The 16,626-nt window shown below is 39.8% G+C and overlaps 1 protein-coding gene across 2 annotated transcripts; it reads left to right on the forward strand.

Annotated features, from left to right (window-relative positions):
- Positions 1-5,799: 5,799 nt before the first annotated feature.
- On the forward strand, positions 5,800-16,466 carry prpf3 (PRP3 pre-mRNA processing factor 3 homolog (yeast)). Of its 2 annotated transcripts, none has more exons than XM_026185437.2 (17): positions 5,800-5,972; positions 6,398-6,551; positions 7,132-7,262; positions 7,680-7,847; positions 7,966-8,052; positions 8,158-8,444; positions 8,564-8,682; positions 8,784-8,971; positions 9,069-9,235; positions 9,335-9,417; positions 11,661-11,804; positions 11,896-11,995; positions 12,090-12,203; positions 12,323-12,441; positions 15,414-15,491; positions 15,585-15,640; positions 15,739-16,466. In XM_026185437.2, the coding sequence occupies exons 2-17, from the start codon at positions 6,407-6,409 to the stop codon at positions 15,886-15,888; spliced, it is 2,136 nt and encodes a 711-aa protein (XP_026041222.1). In that variant the 5' UTR covers positions 5,800-5,972; positions 6,398-6,406; the 3' UTR covers positions 15,889-16,466. The 2 variants fall into 2 exon arrangements, with proteins under 2 accessions (XP_026041222.1, XP_026041223.1); XM_026185438.2 differs by having other exon boundaries at positions 8,182-8,444.
- The last annotated feature ends 160 nt before the right edge of the window (positions 16,467-16,626 follow it).

Consider the following 16,626-nt stretch of genomic DNA (forward strand, 5'->3'; position numbering starts at 1 on the left):
TATTATTTGTTTCTTAGTTAATTGCATACAGGCTATAGTAAATTCCTCTCTGGCCTCTGGTCAAGTTCTGTGTTACTTTAAGAATGCTGTTATTCACCCTAGACTAAGTTACGATAAACAGCATTCTTGATAAATTTCCACCTGGGTTCTGTGAAGGACAATTAACTGAGACAGCTCTTCTCAGACTATCTAATGATGTTTTGGCGCAAAGTGCCACAGGAATTGTTCTGTCCTCCTTATGTTGGAACCGACTTTAGCCTTTGATACAATTGCTCACCAGATCTTGCTTGACAGGTTGAGGTATTGGACCAGTGTGTTGGGATCTGCCTTACGCTGCCTTCATATCTTTCTGATCATTCTTTTTGCGTGCCTGCTTCAAATTACAAGTCTTCCTTAAGTCATCTTCATTTTGGTGTACCTCAGGGTTCTGTTTTGGGGCCCGTATTAATTCTGGTTTACATGCTCCCTCGTCAGCACATTTTGAGCACTTTTAAAGACCTATCATATCACTGCTACACAGGTAATATTCAGTTTTATATCTTTTTTAAGCCTCATGACGTTCGAAACTGCACGTCTTACACTGTGTAAAAAGCTGGATGGATAAAATGTTTTCTTAACTTAATGAGGAAAAAAATGAAATTCTTGTTTGTGCTCCAGAAAAGCATATAACTCTAGGAAACTCTTAGTGCATTAGACTCTTAGTTGATTAGACTATTCCAAGCCTTCCATCAGGAACCTCTGGGCAAATTTAGATTCTGGTTTTACTTTACTTTGGTCATGTTCAGTCATTGGTTCGTTTACGTTTTTATCACTAACGAAATATTGCCAAATAGTACTATCTCACAAACAGAACTGGAAACTATTATTCATGCTTTTGTTTCTTTGAGACTGGATTAGTGTAAATCATCACCACTTATTTAGTGTATATCTGTGTGTACATAGTGTATATATTAGTGTAACTCGTTATTGACCAGCCTACACAAAGCATCATTGGACCGTTTGTAGATGCTGCCAGACTTCTGAACAAATCACCAAAGTTTTCTCATGTCACACTGCTACTTTCCCAGCTCCATTGGCATCCCATTGACTCGAGAATACATGTCAAGATTTTGGTTCTCACTCATAGGGCTCTGAATGGTCAAGCACAAGCATACATCTAAGAACTTTTACATCTGTATGTCCTTAGCAGATCCCTAAGGTCATCTGACTGAAGCCTGCTGTGCCACATGCAAGGGTAAAAACTAAAACTTAAAAACTAAAGGTGACAGAGCCTTCTCTCAGTTGTAGCACCAGGACTCTGGAACTTTCTCCCTTTTAGTTTTAGGTCTGCAAACTCTGTTCAGCTTTTTTAAAAGCAACTAAAAATATTTTACAACTGCTTATAATTAACTATTTTGATATACTAATGTCTGATGTTTTTGTTTTCTTTTGTTCAGCACTTTGTAATCAATATCTTTAAAGGTGCTACATAAATAAAGTTTTTACTTTGTGTGGAAGTGGGGAGTGTGGGGAAGTGGCAGTGGGGAAAACAATTATTTGATCATCTGCTGAATTTGAAGGTTTGCTCACTTACAAAGAAATTAACAGTCTCTAATTTTTATCGTAGTTTTATTTAAATGGACAGAGACAGAATATCAATCAAAAATCCAGTAAAAAAAAACAAAACACATTACATAAAAGTTATAAATTGATTTGCACGTCACTGAGTGAAGTGAGTATTTGATCCCCAAGCAAAAAATGTGTTACTGTTGGCAAGCACAGTGGGAAGATATTTTTTGTAATAGGTCACCAGGTTTGCACACATCTCAGGAGGGATTTTGGCCCATTCCTCTTTACAGAAACTCCAAATCATTTAGGTTTCTTGGCTGCCACTTGGCAACTTGGACCTTCAGCTCCCTCCTCATATTTTCTCTAGGACTGAGGTCTGGAGGCTGGTTAGGCTACAAAATTACACCATAATCACACCAACATTTGTCACCTTCTCAACAAGCTTCTTGCTGATGGTCTTGTGTAGATCTACAATCTTGTCCTTGATGTCATTTGACAGCTTTTTTGGTACTGGTAGCCAAAGTTGGATAGAAAAAAACCGATTCTGTGTGCAGGTGTGCTTTCTAAACATAGCGAGTTAAGTTCAGGAGTATCTGTAATTGACTGAATGTAATTTGTGTGCCACATGGACACGCAGGCAATTTGTGGGAGGCAGAATTCTGAGTGGCACTTATTTCAGTCAATGGCATGCAAATCAATGCATAACTTTTATGTGATGTGTTTTTCTGGATTTGTGGTTGATATTCTGTCTCCCTCTATTAAGATGAAAATGACCATAAAAATTAGCAACCATGCATTTTTTTGTAACTCAAAGCAAAATGTACAAATTCAGCAGGAGAATCAAATTTTCCCTACGGTACATTTAGTTGACTCTTTGACAACTGAATTCTTCTCTGTTTAACCACGCTTTCTATTGAAATTCTATTATTAATTCTATTTTTATTGTCTTTTTTTATTTTTGTGTCTTCTACCATACTTTTATATTGCTAGCACTTTATACATAAACATCACTTACTTTGTATTTTGTCACTCCGTGAGGGACAACTTCATTTTTATTGAATGACTTTCTTTTTTGTCTTTAGGTTTGTTTAAAAAGAATGTGAAACACTTGTCTGGTTCCCCCTTAGCGAGGTCAGGCCTCTCCTAGTGTCACTGCAAACTTTGCTCATTGCAACTGCTGTAGTTTGAAGTTTGTTTGGCCTGGCATGCCTGGTGGAAAGCATTGCCTCTGTCTGTCAGGTCCAGCTGCCTGTGTCAGTCAAAGAGTCCATGAACCTAACTCCAGCATCCAGGTGGCTCTATACGATAGTTGCCTGATAGATATTGTTAGAAAAGGGCCAAAACATCCCTCGGGATTAACTTCTTTTTGGAGTGGGCCTAAAGTGGCCACTGGAGGAACTACTGCAGTTTTTGGCACTTCCATGCTGGCATCAGTTTTCAACTCCAGAGGCAGCTACATTTGTACAACACATACAGTGGAACGATAGTCACTGCTACTTGCAAATGTCACTAAATAACTGACAGCCAACAAGGTCAGCAGCAGTTATTCTTGGGCAATATATCAGTGAATACCTTAGTCTAAGGAGCTTGGAAAGAACTTCTTTAAGTTGCTTGAAGACATTTCACCTGTCATCCGAGAAGCTTCTTCAGTTCTAAGGTCAAATGGCGGAGAGTCCCAGATTTAAACCCAGTGGGAGTTTCCCCCCAAAGAGGGACAAAAGGACCCCCTGATGATCCTCTACCTAATCACATGAGCCAAGGTGTGAAAATGGGTGTGGGTCACAATCAGCCAGCGTTTCGGGTGAGCTCATTGTGAAACCTGGCCCCACCCTATCATGTGATTTCCTGAGGTCAAATGGCCCAGGGTGTGAGTGGGCATTAAGGCGTCTGGGAAGGGAACTCAAAACTGATATTATAGATGGCAGACAGCTGGTGTCGTAAGCCATCGCCTCTGTTCAAAGATGGTCGCTCACAGTGGACATAAATGGCTTCTTTCACTCCTCTTTCAAACCACCTGTCTTCTCTGTCCAAAATGTGAACATTGGCATCCTCGAAAGAATGACCTTTGTCCTTTAGATGCAGATGAACTGCTGAGTCTTGTCCCGTGGAGGTGGCTCTTCTATGTTGTGCCATGCGCTTGTGAAGTGGCTGTTTGGTCTCTCCAATGTGTCCCACACCTGTTTTCACACCTTGGCTCATGTGTTAAACTATCTCGCTTAAATGATGGTAAAATACATTTAATTTTCAATTGAAGTAGTTGCTGAATATTTTTCTGCAATTCAGCTAATATATAAATCATTAGACTGTTTCAGATCAAAACATTGCATTGCAACTTGCGTTCAGCAATTTAAACAAAGAATAATTTACGACACTCAATAACCAAAACAAGTGATCAGTAAGACCTTGTTTTTGGGAAAACTAAATATATGACATTCTGATTTTCCTCAAGGTCACGGAGAAAAATGGTATCAAAGTGAAAACAACAAAAGGCGATTGTTGTGGTGGAAAAAGCATGTAATCAAAATGCCTCAGATTTCCATGTATTATTCTGTGGTCCTAATTAGAGGCTTCCTTTACACTACTTCCATATTCACACAACTTGGGTTGTAGTGTGCTTGTAAACATGGACCTAAATATTAAGTACATGGGTGATGAATCGGCAGATGATGACGATGGAGGTGTGCTGTTTGGTAGGAGTAAATGAATACACCCGTAATGACTAGCTGACATTTTGGTGATAGAGAAAGAGCATGCGTTGTAACTAAAGCATGCTGCATATGCACCTCTTCCTGATGGTTGCACGTAGCATTAGCACTGTGAGCGAAAGCGTGGATGTGGCTTGCTGTAGAGAGAGCGAGTCATTTGGCAGCCTGGTATAGCCTCGGGCTCTCTGCAACTGATTCATGCTCACACTACTATAAGTGCACACAGTTGACCCACATCATGCAAAGGGAGGGAAAAAAGTCAGGAGGCAGGCGTTCAGGGGAAGGAAATGGAGATCATCTGATAATCTCATGTTTTTACCAGGGGACTGGGTTCACGACTGAGCTGCGGTTAATAATTAGGCAATATTTATGACTAGTTTGAGTTCTGTGAAAATCATTGAAACACTGCGCTTTTAATATGAAGACAAAGCCCTATCATGAACCTTGTAAAGGAGAAGAATGTGAATACTCTCTGCCAAAGCTCTTCTTCAGCTATTCAATTTGGATTTTTATTTGCAATTCAGATCACTCTCTTAGTTCCCAGAATGTAAAACATTAGTTTTAATCCAGCCTTAACTAGTTTTGGTATTTGAAGTTGCCAGGGGAAAGATTTAACCTCTTAACAACCACCAAGTCACTGCTGATCCACTTAGTGGTAGGCTTATGCTGAATTTTACCAGCAAGATAAAGAAGCATAGTCTCAGAAACTAGAAGACATAACCTTCTAAAGCTGGCATCTCACACACATTTAGACTTTACAACTGCTTTGCTATAAGACTTCAATTTGAATGTGTAAACTAGAAGCGTAGAACTGAACCTAACCATAACCCCATTATTCCAGTACCTAATTATTCCTATTACACCTAATGTTCAGCTAGAATTTCTATAAATATATTGCTCTGCAATTACATGATGCCAAAAACTTGAAAGTCATTTAGCTTAATTTGATTTAAATGGACAAAAGACTGCGTGTATCACCAGACAAATCTGCTAAAATAAATAAATAAATAAATAAATAAATAAATAAATTGTAAGAACTTTTTCTATATATGTTTTACTTCTTCTACCATCATTTTGTGCTGTTGGAGAATTTTCCCTTAAATTTAAATCCAGGATCCAAAGACTGCCGTGCCTCTTATAATATGACCCAAGCTAAATAGGCAGATTCATTAATGTGTTTTCGCTGGTGAAAATGAAAACTGATTGGGGCTTGTGTAAGGTTAGTTGAAGTAAAATGGGCTTGAAAGTGAACACGTCAGGACTGTGATAAAATGCAGTGTGCATAGTCACACCCACAGGACAGTTTTAATTCTAGAAAAACCCTGAGCTATGGGCATAATGCTATAACGACACAATGTTAACGTAGTCAAGGACGAACTTTAACGGATAAATAAATTTCCTTAATCCTCAGATTTTCAAAACTATTTGGGAGAAATACGTTTTACCTTGTGGAGAACATGGCTATTTCCATACATGTGCAGCTAGGTGGAAACACCGCACACTTGAAACGAAACGACTCTGCGAAAAAGTCCACGAAGAAGAAGCTGTATCCATTTCCTGTTCCGGGGCTTGAAACAAACGTCGTGCGGACGCGCGTCTAAACAGAAAGTTTTGCAGAAAACTTGGCACGTTGAGTGTTTTACGCGTCTAAGTCTTCATCGGTTTTCTTTTTACCTCCACGGCTTAAACGGGCTGACTACGACAGAAGAATAATCTAAGGTTTGTAAGCCTCATGAAGTAGTTATTCCCCGGTGATGGTAGCTCGCGTACAGCGGTGTGCTAACGTTAGTTAGCATCTAACCAGGGAGGTTTGGCGGATGTGATTGATTTAGCAATGTATGTTGCTACGGGCTGGCGCTTTAATTTAATCAGTCTGACTTAACACTCATCAACTAACAAAGTGCAGCAATGTCGGAGTGACTGACTGTTGATGTGGGAGTTTTTATTAGTTGGAAGCTGGTGAACGTCTGTGTCAGAGCAGCTGTAGCTATGTGGATAAAGGACGGCGGGTTTTGGAGCTCATGTTTGGGACTATCACATTTGTGTGATATATGACTAATTAAGGCCAGAAATCACGAAGATATTTAAGTGATAACCATGCTCAGTAGCGATAATCCATGACATAAGTATTTGATGTTCTGCAGGATTGGAGGATGTCTCTTCCAAAGCGGGAGGTGGAGGAGTTGAGGCCATGGGTAGAACGCACTGTGAAGAAGGTGCTGGGTTTCTCGGAGCCCACTGTGGTGACTGCAGCATTGCACTGTGTGGGAAAGGGACTAGACAAAAGGAAGACCATAGGTAAGTACGGTGAAATATCTCTTATGTACTTAGAGATCTGGTGACGATTCAGTTCAGCCAAAAGTGCCTCTGACATTAGAGGCATATCCCAGGGTGATTTGTTTTACCGGGTTACAAAATGCACCCATCACTGAAGAGAAACGAGTCCAACAGCTGTCTGAAAACCTATCTGGCCTTCTTAGGAGTATTTGGCATGACTACCAAGCTGTGGGTTCTTAACATAGTGCAGACAGCCAGCCCAAAAAATGATGGTGTGAAGATCTGCGATGTAGCTATCAGCAGGGCTTGTTTGCAAAGGTAATAGATTTGCTGTCCAGTTAAAATACTCATGTCATTTGTTCATTCAAATGAAAGATTGTGAGTACAAAGAAAGCTGCCTATTGCTTTTATTTGTTTGGTTGTTTATTTATTTATTTATTTCATCTGTCTGGGAAATAATTGCTCGGTCTGTTAGGTGCTGTAGTTTAAATGTCAGTATTGGGTTTTCATAGTGTGTATTTTTATGTGGGTATTTAAGCCATTCTGTGGTAACATTATTTTCTTTTCAGAGTGTTAATTATTTCATATTTATCATTCTCAGACCAGCTGCGTCCTTTTCTCGATGACTCTGCTGGAGGTTTTGTAGAGCGACTTTTTGAAGCCCTCGAGGAGAGCCGCAGCACACGTGGGAACAAAGGATCTGGAGAAAAAAACCGCAAGAGAGAACTTAAGGTAGCCTAACATCATAGCAAATGTTTATGCTTTATATTATCATTATATAACTGAATAACTAGATCTGAAGGTGGGGAGTTTTCTGACAAGAAAACTGACTATATTAACACGCTCACATGCAAAAGTGACCTGTGTTAAAGAAAAATAAATACATTACATTCAATGCATGCAGTGATTAGACTGATTGTGTTAAGCCTCAGTTTGATTAACTTAAACCTCAATGTAAACATCCCCTTACACTTGATTTACTCCTACATTAAGCTTAATTGAGGTTTCACTCAGATGGCAATTAACTTTAGTTCTACATGGACTGCACTGACACAATACTGATTATTCTTACGTAAACTTTAATTGCTGCATAAGATATTTATTTTTTTTATTTTTATTGGTGTTTGTGTGTTTGCCGGCTGTACTCAGGATGTGTTTGGTGAAGAGGCTGACACAGGCGCAGCGCGAGAAACTCCCGAGCCAACAGATGGCACAACGGCAAAGAGGAAACGAGTCCCCCGTTTTGAGGAGGTGGAGCAACCTGAGGTGATACCAGGACCTCCATCAGAGAGCCCCGGCATGCTCACCAAAATACAGGTACATAATACTTGGTGCAATAGACAATATATATATATATATATGTGTGTGTATATGTAAGTATAGTCGGTTTATTTTCTTCGTCAGTCACCTCTGAATCCTTTTGCTGTCCTAACAGATCAAACAGATGATGGAAGCAGCCACAAAACAGATCGAAGAAAGGAAGAAACAACTAAGCTTTACTGCTCCAGCTCCTGCTACAACAGTAATGAGATTTCTTTCCCATAAAAATACATACTGAATAAAGAACTGTAGTCTTTTCAGGTTTTAAATTCTATTTAAAACCTTTCTAACTTCTTTCTGACTCTAGCGGTTGCCTGTTCCCACTTCACAGTCACAGCTGGATGGCCCTCCACTCTCTCGACTTCTTGGCACTGCTGGTGCTGCAGCAGCTGGTGGTGGGTCATCCATCGCTCCCTACCAGGCTGCCAGCTTCATGAATGATGCAATTGAGAAGGCCCGTAAAGCTGCTGAGCTACAGGCTCGCATTCAGTCCCAGTTAGCTATGAAACCTGGCATCCTCGGGGTTTTGGGGAACACTGGGCCACAAAACTTTGTGGCACTAGCTAATCTACATGCCATGGGGATTGCTCCACCGTAAGTGATGTCAGACTATAAATATACAATTTTAAAATGTGCACAAGACATGAAAAAAGTAGGTGATGTCTTTGTGCTCAATTGACATTGAACTGCTTTCTCTTTATGTGTAACTACAGCAAAGTAGAACCCAAGGAGGTGAACAAACCGACACCTCTTATCCTGGATGAGAAGGGAAGAACTGTAGATGCCAGTGGCAAAGAGGTTGAACTCACACACCGCATGCCTACGCTCAAAGGTACATACATGGATACACTGATCCAGTATTTGTACACAAACATACACAATGTGTTTTCTTTGTTTTGATATTCCACAAAACATGTTTCTTTCCCTGTGTAGCTAACATTCGAGCAGTAAAGAGAGAGCAGTTCCGCCAGCAGCTGAAGGAGAAGCCCGGAGATGACTTGGAGTCCACATCCTACTTCGACCAGCGTGTGCCTGTTCCTCCAGCTCAGCGTGCACGCAGGACTTTCAAATTCCATGACCAGGGACGCTTTGAGAAGATTGCTCAGAGAATTAGAACTAAGGTTGGTACAACCCTGTCCCAGTTGTTTGAAAGAGAATATTTAGAATTTAAGAAAAAGAAAGTCATCATATGTCTCTTGTCTCTCTTGTATGGATCAGGCCCAGTTGGAAAGGTTGCAGAATGAGATTGCCCAGGCAGCAAAGAAGACAGGAATCCAGGCTTCAACCAAGCTAGCACTGATTGCTCCTAAAAAGGAGATTGGAGAGGGACAGGTTCCCAATATTGAGTGGTGGGACTCTTTCATCCTGCCTTCCAACATAGACATGTAAGAAATCAAAATTTGATCTTAAACATTGAGTTTGCTATCAGGAATGTGTGGAATACATGGCAATAATAATGTTTTTTTTTTATTTTTTATTTTAAGAAATTCAGACACAAAATTTGAAGCGTTAGAGCTGTTTGGTGTGACCAGCCTGGTGGAACATCCTGCCCAAATGAGCCCACCAGGTAAGTCTATAGGAGGTAAAATGTGTAAGTTAAAAGAGATTTTGTCCTACAAAATCATTATTAACTGTTAAAAATGTCCTTATGCCGTAATGTGCAGAAGTCTTGAGCCACCACTCAGTTTAATTAATTAATATTAATATATTTAGCTATTAAAATGGTAAATGGGTACAGTGAGTTATTGAAACTTGTGCAACCATACATACAAATACAGTATATTAGGGCTAAACAGAGGCTTTACAATTCTAATAGGCTTGAAGGTCAATATGTGGTATGAGCAACATGCAACTAGTCTTCAGGAAAAGTTCTCCAGGGTTCTTGAAGGATATTCAAAGCTCTTCTTTGGATGTTGGCTGTTTTTGTTCTGCTCTCTTGTCAAGATGATCCCACACTGCTCCGATAATGTTGAGGATGGGGCTTTGGGGAGTCCAGTCCATGACTGATGGTGTTCCACTGTGTCTTTTTCTGTCCAGCTTTTGCTGCATCGGCAGCGTGTTTGTCAGCATTGTCATGCTGAAAAATAAAGCTGTTGTCAGTAACATGCTTTCCAGATGGCACATTCATAGTCTATCAAAATCTCAGCAATTTTCTGTGTTCGTAATTCCATCAGTTTTGAAAAGCTTTCCAGCACCACAGACTGAAATACAGCTTGAAACCATAACAGAGCCTCCACCGTGTTTTACAGATGGATGTAGACACCACCAATGTTCCCTCTAAGCTGCACGCGTGCGCATTTGCGCACTGCTGGCACGGTCTCTGCGCACAGAAAATCTGCATTGCGCACAAAAAAATAATCTAACCTGAATTGAAATTAAAATTAATACTTTAACAATTCTGTTTTGCAGTGTTAGTCAGTAAGTGACTGGCTGCTCCCATATAGGATTAGAACGATGCCACCTTCTCCCATAGTCCAGCCAACGATGCGATTCACATTCGTATATACGCAGCTAATCAACGTCGTTGACAGGCTATGACAGCGTCCTTATGTGCCGACACCGGTGTTTTAGCTAGCAAAGCGGCTGATGTGGAGTGAAGCCACGTTAAAGACAACGTGTACAACCATTGGAGATGTGAGCAGGGCAGACGGAACAATTGACGGTTTGGCTTTCTTCCTGAATACTATCGTTGTTTATATTTACTGCGGGAAGAAACTCTACAAACTGCGTTTTATGAGGAAAATGCTCGAAAGCACTCTCCGCCTGTGAGCAAAGACAAAACCAAAAAAACCCCACCCTTTCCTATTGGTCGAAAAATGTACCACGTCGACCAATCAAAAAATGATATGGCAACATGGCATTTAGTTGTTTAGGAAGGGGGAAGTTTTAGGAATGACGGCGGTGTTTTGAGATGTGAGAGATTTGCAACATTTAGCGCAAATCTTGTGTAGTTAGTGTGTAGTGTAGTCAATAGTTTTGTTGTGTGTGTCAGAACAGTGAGGCGACTGCTGAATGTTACAGGAGTGATAAATCTCCTGTTGTCAGGCCTGCAGGTATCAGGCTGTTGTTCTCCTTTATCTCATAGTGGATAGAAATTATTTTTGGAGTGGCACAAATAATTTGTGTGGCATCAAATTTGATGCAGAAAATGCCTTGGCTGCATTTTTAGGTAAACAGCTGCAAAAAACTTTGTTTGCATAACTCAGTTACTTTTTTGAAGAAGTAACTATATAATTAAATTGCCCAACATTGGTCATTATATACTGTATTTTGCAGACAGAGAGTTACATGACTCCATGTAACTTGGATGGATTTGATGCTGGTGTGACCACAAGGCACACGTCTACTGTTGCTCACAGTGGTCCAAGGGACCGTTCAAGGAGTTTGTGTTCGCTCAGACATATGAAAAATTAGAGGGAACATTGGACACCACCTCTCCCCTGATCTTCTCTGTGCATATAGATGTTGATATGACCTAGTCATTTCAAATTTGGATTCATCACGCCATAAGATCTGTTGCTGATTTTCAGTTCAGTTCGTGTGTAATTTGGCATACTTCAGCCTATCCCTGTTTTCATTCCTTATGAATCGCTTCTTGACAGTTTGTTCATCTGCTGTAGGTTTATAGGTTATTTTTATTTCATTGTATTTTTTTAAGAACATACTTGAAAAAAAAAAAAAGAATACATAATAAATTAAATAATAATTAAAAAATAACAATTCTTAACATAATCACACACCCTTTCAAATATCTTAGTGGTGTTTATGTATCACTAGCTGTTATATATTCCTTTCTTTTTTCCCCTTTAGTTGACACAGATAAGCCAGTAACTCTAGGTGTATACTTGACGAAGAAAGAACAAAAGAAACTTAGACGGCAGACACGGAGGGAAGGACAGAAAGAATTGCAAGAGAAGGTTCGTCTAGGACTGATGCCTCCACCAGAGCCCAAAGGTACGCATGTGCAAATCACCACAATAAATAAAAGTTATTATAATGAAAGATTAAACAGAATTCAACTGATGTTTGCTTTGATTATTTTCAGTGCGGATCTCCAACCTGATGAGAGTCTTGGGGACGGAGGCGGTTCAGGACCCCACAAAAGTAGAAGCACATGTTAGAGCGCAGATGGCCAAGAGGCAAAAGTCAGTAACACAGATAATTTCCATATTTATCCTTTTGTTTATGTTTGTAGAGGCTTTCCCTAGGTTTTGTCTAACATTGCCCTCTGCATTTCAGGGCCCACGAGGAGGCCAATGCAGCTCGCAAGCTCACAGCAGAGCAAAGAAAAGAGAAGAAGGTCAAGAAGTTAAAAGAAGACCTCACTAATGGTGTTCACATCGCAGTGTACAGGTGTGTGTTTAAAGGGAGCAGCGAGCTCATAAGTAAAATACAGTAGTTAATAGTAAAATGTATAATGCTAAGTATGTTTGTTAGGAAGTGTGACTGATTTAAGCATCTTCCCTACTCAGGATTCGAAACCTGCAAAATCCTTCTAAGAAGTTTAAAGTGGAAGCCAATGCCAACCAGCTATACCTGACAGGCACAGTTGTTCTGCACAAAGATGTCAACATTGTTGTGGTGGAAGGAGGTAAGTGATGACACCGACAGATGCCAAGACATGTTTTATTGCTTATTACCCTTAATGTAATAAACAATTTTCAAGTTTCCCTATTCCTCACAGAGTGTTTAGCAAGCGTTTGCAGACAAGTTGGCTTCTTCCATGCAAACTACAGGCAACTGCAGCAGCCTGTTAGTAACCAAAGCAGTCACAAGAATGTTTTTGCTGCTGCACAGTATACCTTTTTGTAACCAGAGCCCCCTTGTGACTCCCAGCAACTGCTGGTGAGTCTCCAATTGTTCTAAGCCTGTGTCACTTAGCCCTTAATGAACAGATTCTTGTATCTATAGATACATGTCTGATTCTGCATTGGTTAGCTCTCATGAACGATCTCTAGGGCTAGGTGATATGGCTTAAAATCCATATTGCGGTATAATTTGAAGCATGTGCGGTAGCGATATATATCGCGATATATATTCTTTTCTTCTGTATAACATATTTTACACACTATAAGGCACACTTAAAATCCTTTAAATATCTCAAAAATTGACAGTGTGCCTTATGTATGAATTCTGGTTGTGCTTACGGACCTCGAACCGATTTTATGTGTTACACGGTGCGCAGAAATCTGTCAAAAATGTTTTAGTACGACTTTGGTAAGCTATGAAGGCGCACTGCTTGATGGATTGCCGGAGTATTACGGCTACCGTAGTCAGGAGCCTTGCAGAGTAATCTGGGTCCAAAACTCCCTCTCTTCAGGTCCCAAAGTCAAAAGAACACTGCGGCATCACTGAGAATTAAAAACTGTCTAAATTATTTCATCTTTAATAAAATGATCAGTGTTGCTGCTTTATCAGGTGTAACAATTAAGTTCAACATCCAGGCATCCATGAAAACAGAATTTATTAAACTGAACGGAGTTAGATGTTAGCAGGAAGTTAGCTTGCTAGTTTCCACCTAAACATGATATGCCATGTTCTGACTGAGAGATTAATAAAAAAAATTAAAACGTACAGCTCTTCTATCACTTCCAACATAAATGAAGACAGAAAAGTAAACAGCAGTCACTTTTGTAGGGTTACTGAAATCGGACTAGCTGGTATATAATGATGTCCTACGTGATCGCTAGCAAAACAGCTACATTAGCATAACATTAGCACAGTGAAGCTGAAGGATGAACGCTAACTTTTCCCCACTTGATAAAAGTTAACGTGAGGGATTCTGGTGGTTAGGGACAAATGCAATTGCATGGCAGGATGCTATAAACGGACCAAACTTCAGTCAGGAGAACAACTGAGATAATCCATCCACAATACGAGGTTAGTCATTAATATACTGCAACAACATGGGAATAGAGCAGCGGCGAGAGAATTCAGCATTAATGAATCAACGGTATGGAAGTGGAGGAAGCGCAGTAATTTGCAAATTATGTTGTTTGTAGCCACTGCAATGCTTTCGACCAAAACAGGTGCAGCTCGATGACACCCTTAACATGCGCTATAGCGGTAGAGGGGTGAAGTCAAAATCTCTACCGTTGGCCAAATTTATATCGTCTCTACCATATACCGTTTATACTGCCCATCTCCATAAAAATTGTACAGCTATATGTATTTCTTTTTATGAAAAGGTTTTTGACTAGAATTCTATTTGTTAAGCTATGCAAATTTCCAGACATTTACTATCTACTTTTGCATGTGCAAATATAGATGTTAGAATATAGAATGAGAACCAGAAATGCAAATAAAAATTGTCTATTCTGCACCTGAAGTTTCTGCAAAGCTCTTTTTAAAAGTAATCTGTAGATGATTTGTTATAAAGCTGCTCGTGAGCCCTTAATCACAAACTTTTCCCCACTGCTAATTTGCCTAACTGCTAGGGTGTGAAATGTTAGTGAGAGCCCAGTGTATGAATGTAATCATTTAATTCTTGGAGTTGTTCCCTTTGGTTCTAAACTACTGAAATCATGTAGAAGGCAATTAATTGGGTTCTACAAAATTTCTTTCCTGGTACTGCTTCAGAAATTAAAGCAATGGGATAAACACAGTCAGAGTTTAAGGTCTGTTCTATCCACTACTCGGTGTATTACATTTGGGGCTGCTAAAGGATTTCATAATGAAGGTTTGGGATAGACAGCTGCACGCTTTGTGCTTCTCCTCCTCCTCATCTTTTTGGTTGCTCCCTTTTGGGGTCTCCACACCAGATCATCTGCCTCTATCCCTGTCCTAGGGGTCCTCCTCTGTCATACCAACCCTTGCATGTCCTCCTTCATTACATCCATAAATTGTCTCTGTGGGTCCTTCTTTTCCTTCTGTTTGGCCGTGTCATCTTCAACATACTACAGTTAGATTGTTAAGGTCATAAAAAGTTGTCTGAATTGTTTTATGATGTAAGCTACAAGTCAAAAACACGTCAGTCAAGCAATAAAGTTTTTCTTTATGTATTGCTTCTTACCCTCTTCTACATGCATTTTGCTAGTCCATGTCCACAACCTCTTAAGTTTGCATTCATATCCATAGTTTACCTCTTAATTTTTGACATTCGTATCTCTTTTAAAATTATTATTATTCACTATTAGCATTTTAATGATGTATCCAAGTCAAAGTAATGTAAGGGCCTATCTCTGCTAACACAGGGTGGGAGGTGGTGTACAAAGGACAGTTTGCCAGTGCATCATCACAACAAAAATAAAAACAATGAATAAATTAGGAAGCGCTTTCATAAAATATATATAAAGTGATGTACAAATTTACCAGAAGAGCTATTTACTTTGACACTGTCATGGAATTAGTGGCTCCATAGTGTTGGGGTTTATGCGTTTGCCCCACAAATGAAAGATCTGCAGCTTAATCCCAGGAGGAGAGACAAATCTCTTTGGGATTTACAAGTAGTTGGCTTAAAATAGTGCTTTAATGTATTAGACCCTTCATTTCAAAACAATGAATAGAATAAGAAGAGGACTGGATTGGAATTGGGCCTAAGTCTACATTTCTCCTTCCTTTTAGGGCCCAAATCGCAGAAAAAGTTCAAGAGGCTGATGATGCACAGAATCAAATGGGAGGAACACAACAGCAAGAGAGATGGTGAGATTGTTTTGAATTTTGATTCTTTATGCAAATGCAAGCATATACAGTATTTTAGTGAGATGAAAATCTCTGCCTTTTATTCCTAATTAGATCCAGATGGTGATGATGATACGAAGAGGAACAACAAGTGTTGGTTGATTTGGGAGGTGAGTGAATATTTTGCCTTCTGTTGCGTACTCACTTTTAATTACAATTTGTTTTTTGTGATGTTGCTCAAGTGTAATGATTCCTTTTGGTTCTTTAGGGAACAGCTAAAGAGCGTAGCTATGGAGAGATTAAGTTCAAGCAGTGCCCCACAGAGAGCATGGCCAGAGAACACTTCAAGAAGCACGGCACTGAACACTACTGGGACCTAGCGCTGAGCCAGAGTGTGTTGGAGACCACAGACGACTGAAACTTGTCAGCGGAGTATCTAGTTTCAGTCAGGGCTCTCTTCCTACAAACCTCCAGATCAACAGCCTCACAGCTAGCCAGCCTTCACTGCTGATTGCTGCAGGGGAAAGAGGCGATATCAAGAGACTTGAACATTGAAAACAAGGAACAGTGACCCTGTGTGGATATTTTTGTGAGAATGTGTGACCGATCAGGATGTGTGTAGGAACAGTATGTATGTAGGTCTGCATCAGTGTTCATCTTTTTGGCTAGTAGACTCTTCTGTTAGATATTTCCTGTATTATTAAATACAGTCTGGCAGATTGCATTATGTTATGGAAATCATTACATGAGACATGTGATGAGATGACGAGAAACTGTCAGGTTATGTAAAGATTGAAGTTTGGTGAAAATAAAACTGCTTTGACTAAAGCACTTCAATAAAGAGATGCCCCACACATTTAGAGAAAACTATCTTTCACAGTTTAAAATGCCTCAATGTGTTTAGTTTTTTTGTTTAGGTAAAAGGAGGAGTTTGACTCAGTTGTTGCTATAGTTCTCTGTACAGTGACCATCTCAAATAAACCAACTTTAAGCGCCGCCTCCACCATATTTTCTGTAACTGAATTATTTTATTAATATATAAACTATATATTAGGTTTTGGTAGTGCACTGTTTTCTTTTGCGCTTGTGCTTGTAGCTCTAGTTTTGCTCTCCTAATAAAGTAAAACAGGGGGGCGTGTTTTACCCCCAGCAGTCC

The sequence above is a fragment of the Astatotilapia calliptera genome, chromosome 11 (genome assembly GCF_964374335.1).
Source record: "Astatotilapia calliptera chromosome 11, fAstCal68.1, whole genome shotgun sequence".
Lineage (NCBI taxonomy): Eukaryota > Metazoa > Chordata > Actinopteri > Cichliformes > Cichlidae > Astatotilapia > Astatotilapia calliptera.

Coding starts and splice junctions, on each gene's coding strand:
- prpf3 (XM_026185437.2), top strand. CDS start 6,407: ATGTCTCTTCCAAAGCGGGAGGTGGAGGAGTTGAGGCCATGGGTAGAA. Junction 8,972..9,068: donor CTCAGAGAATTAGAACTAAG/GTTGGTACAACC, acceptor TGTATGGATCAG/GCCCAGTTGGAAAGGTTGCA. Junction 11,805..11,895: donor GCCTCCACCAGAGCCCAAAG/GTACGCATGTGC, acceptor GATTATTTTCAG/TGCGGATCTCCAACCTGATG.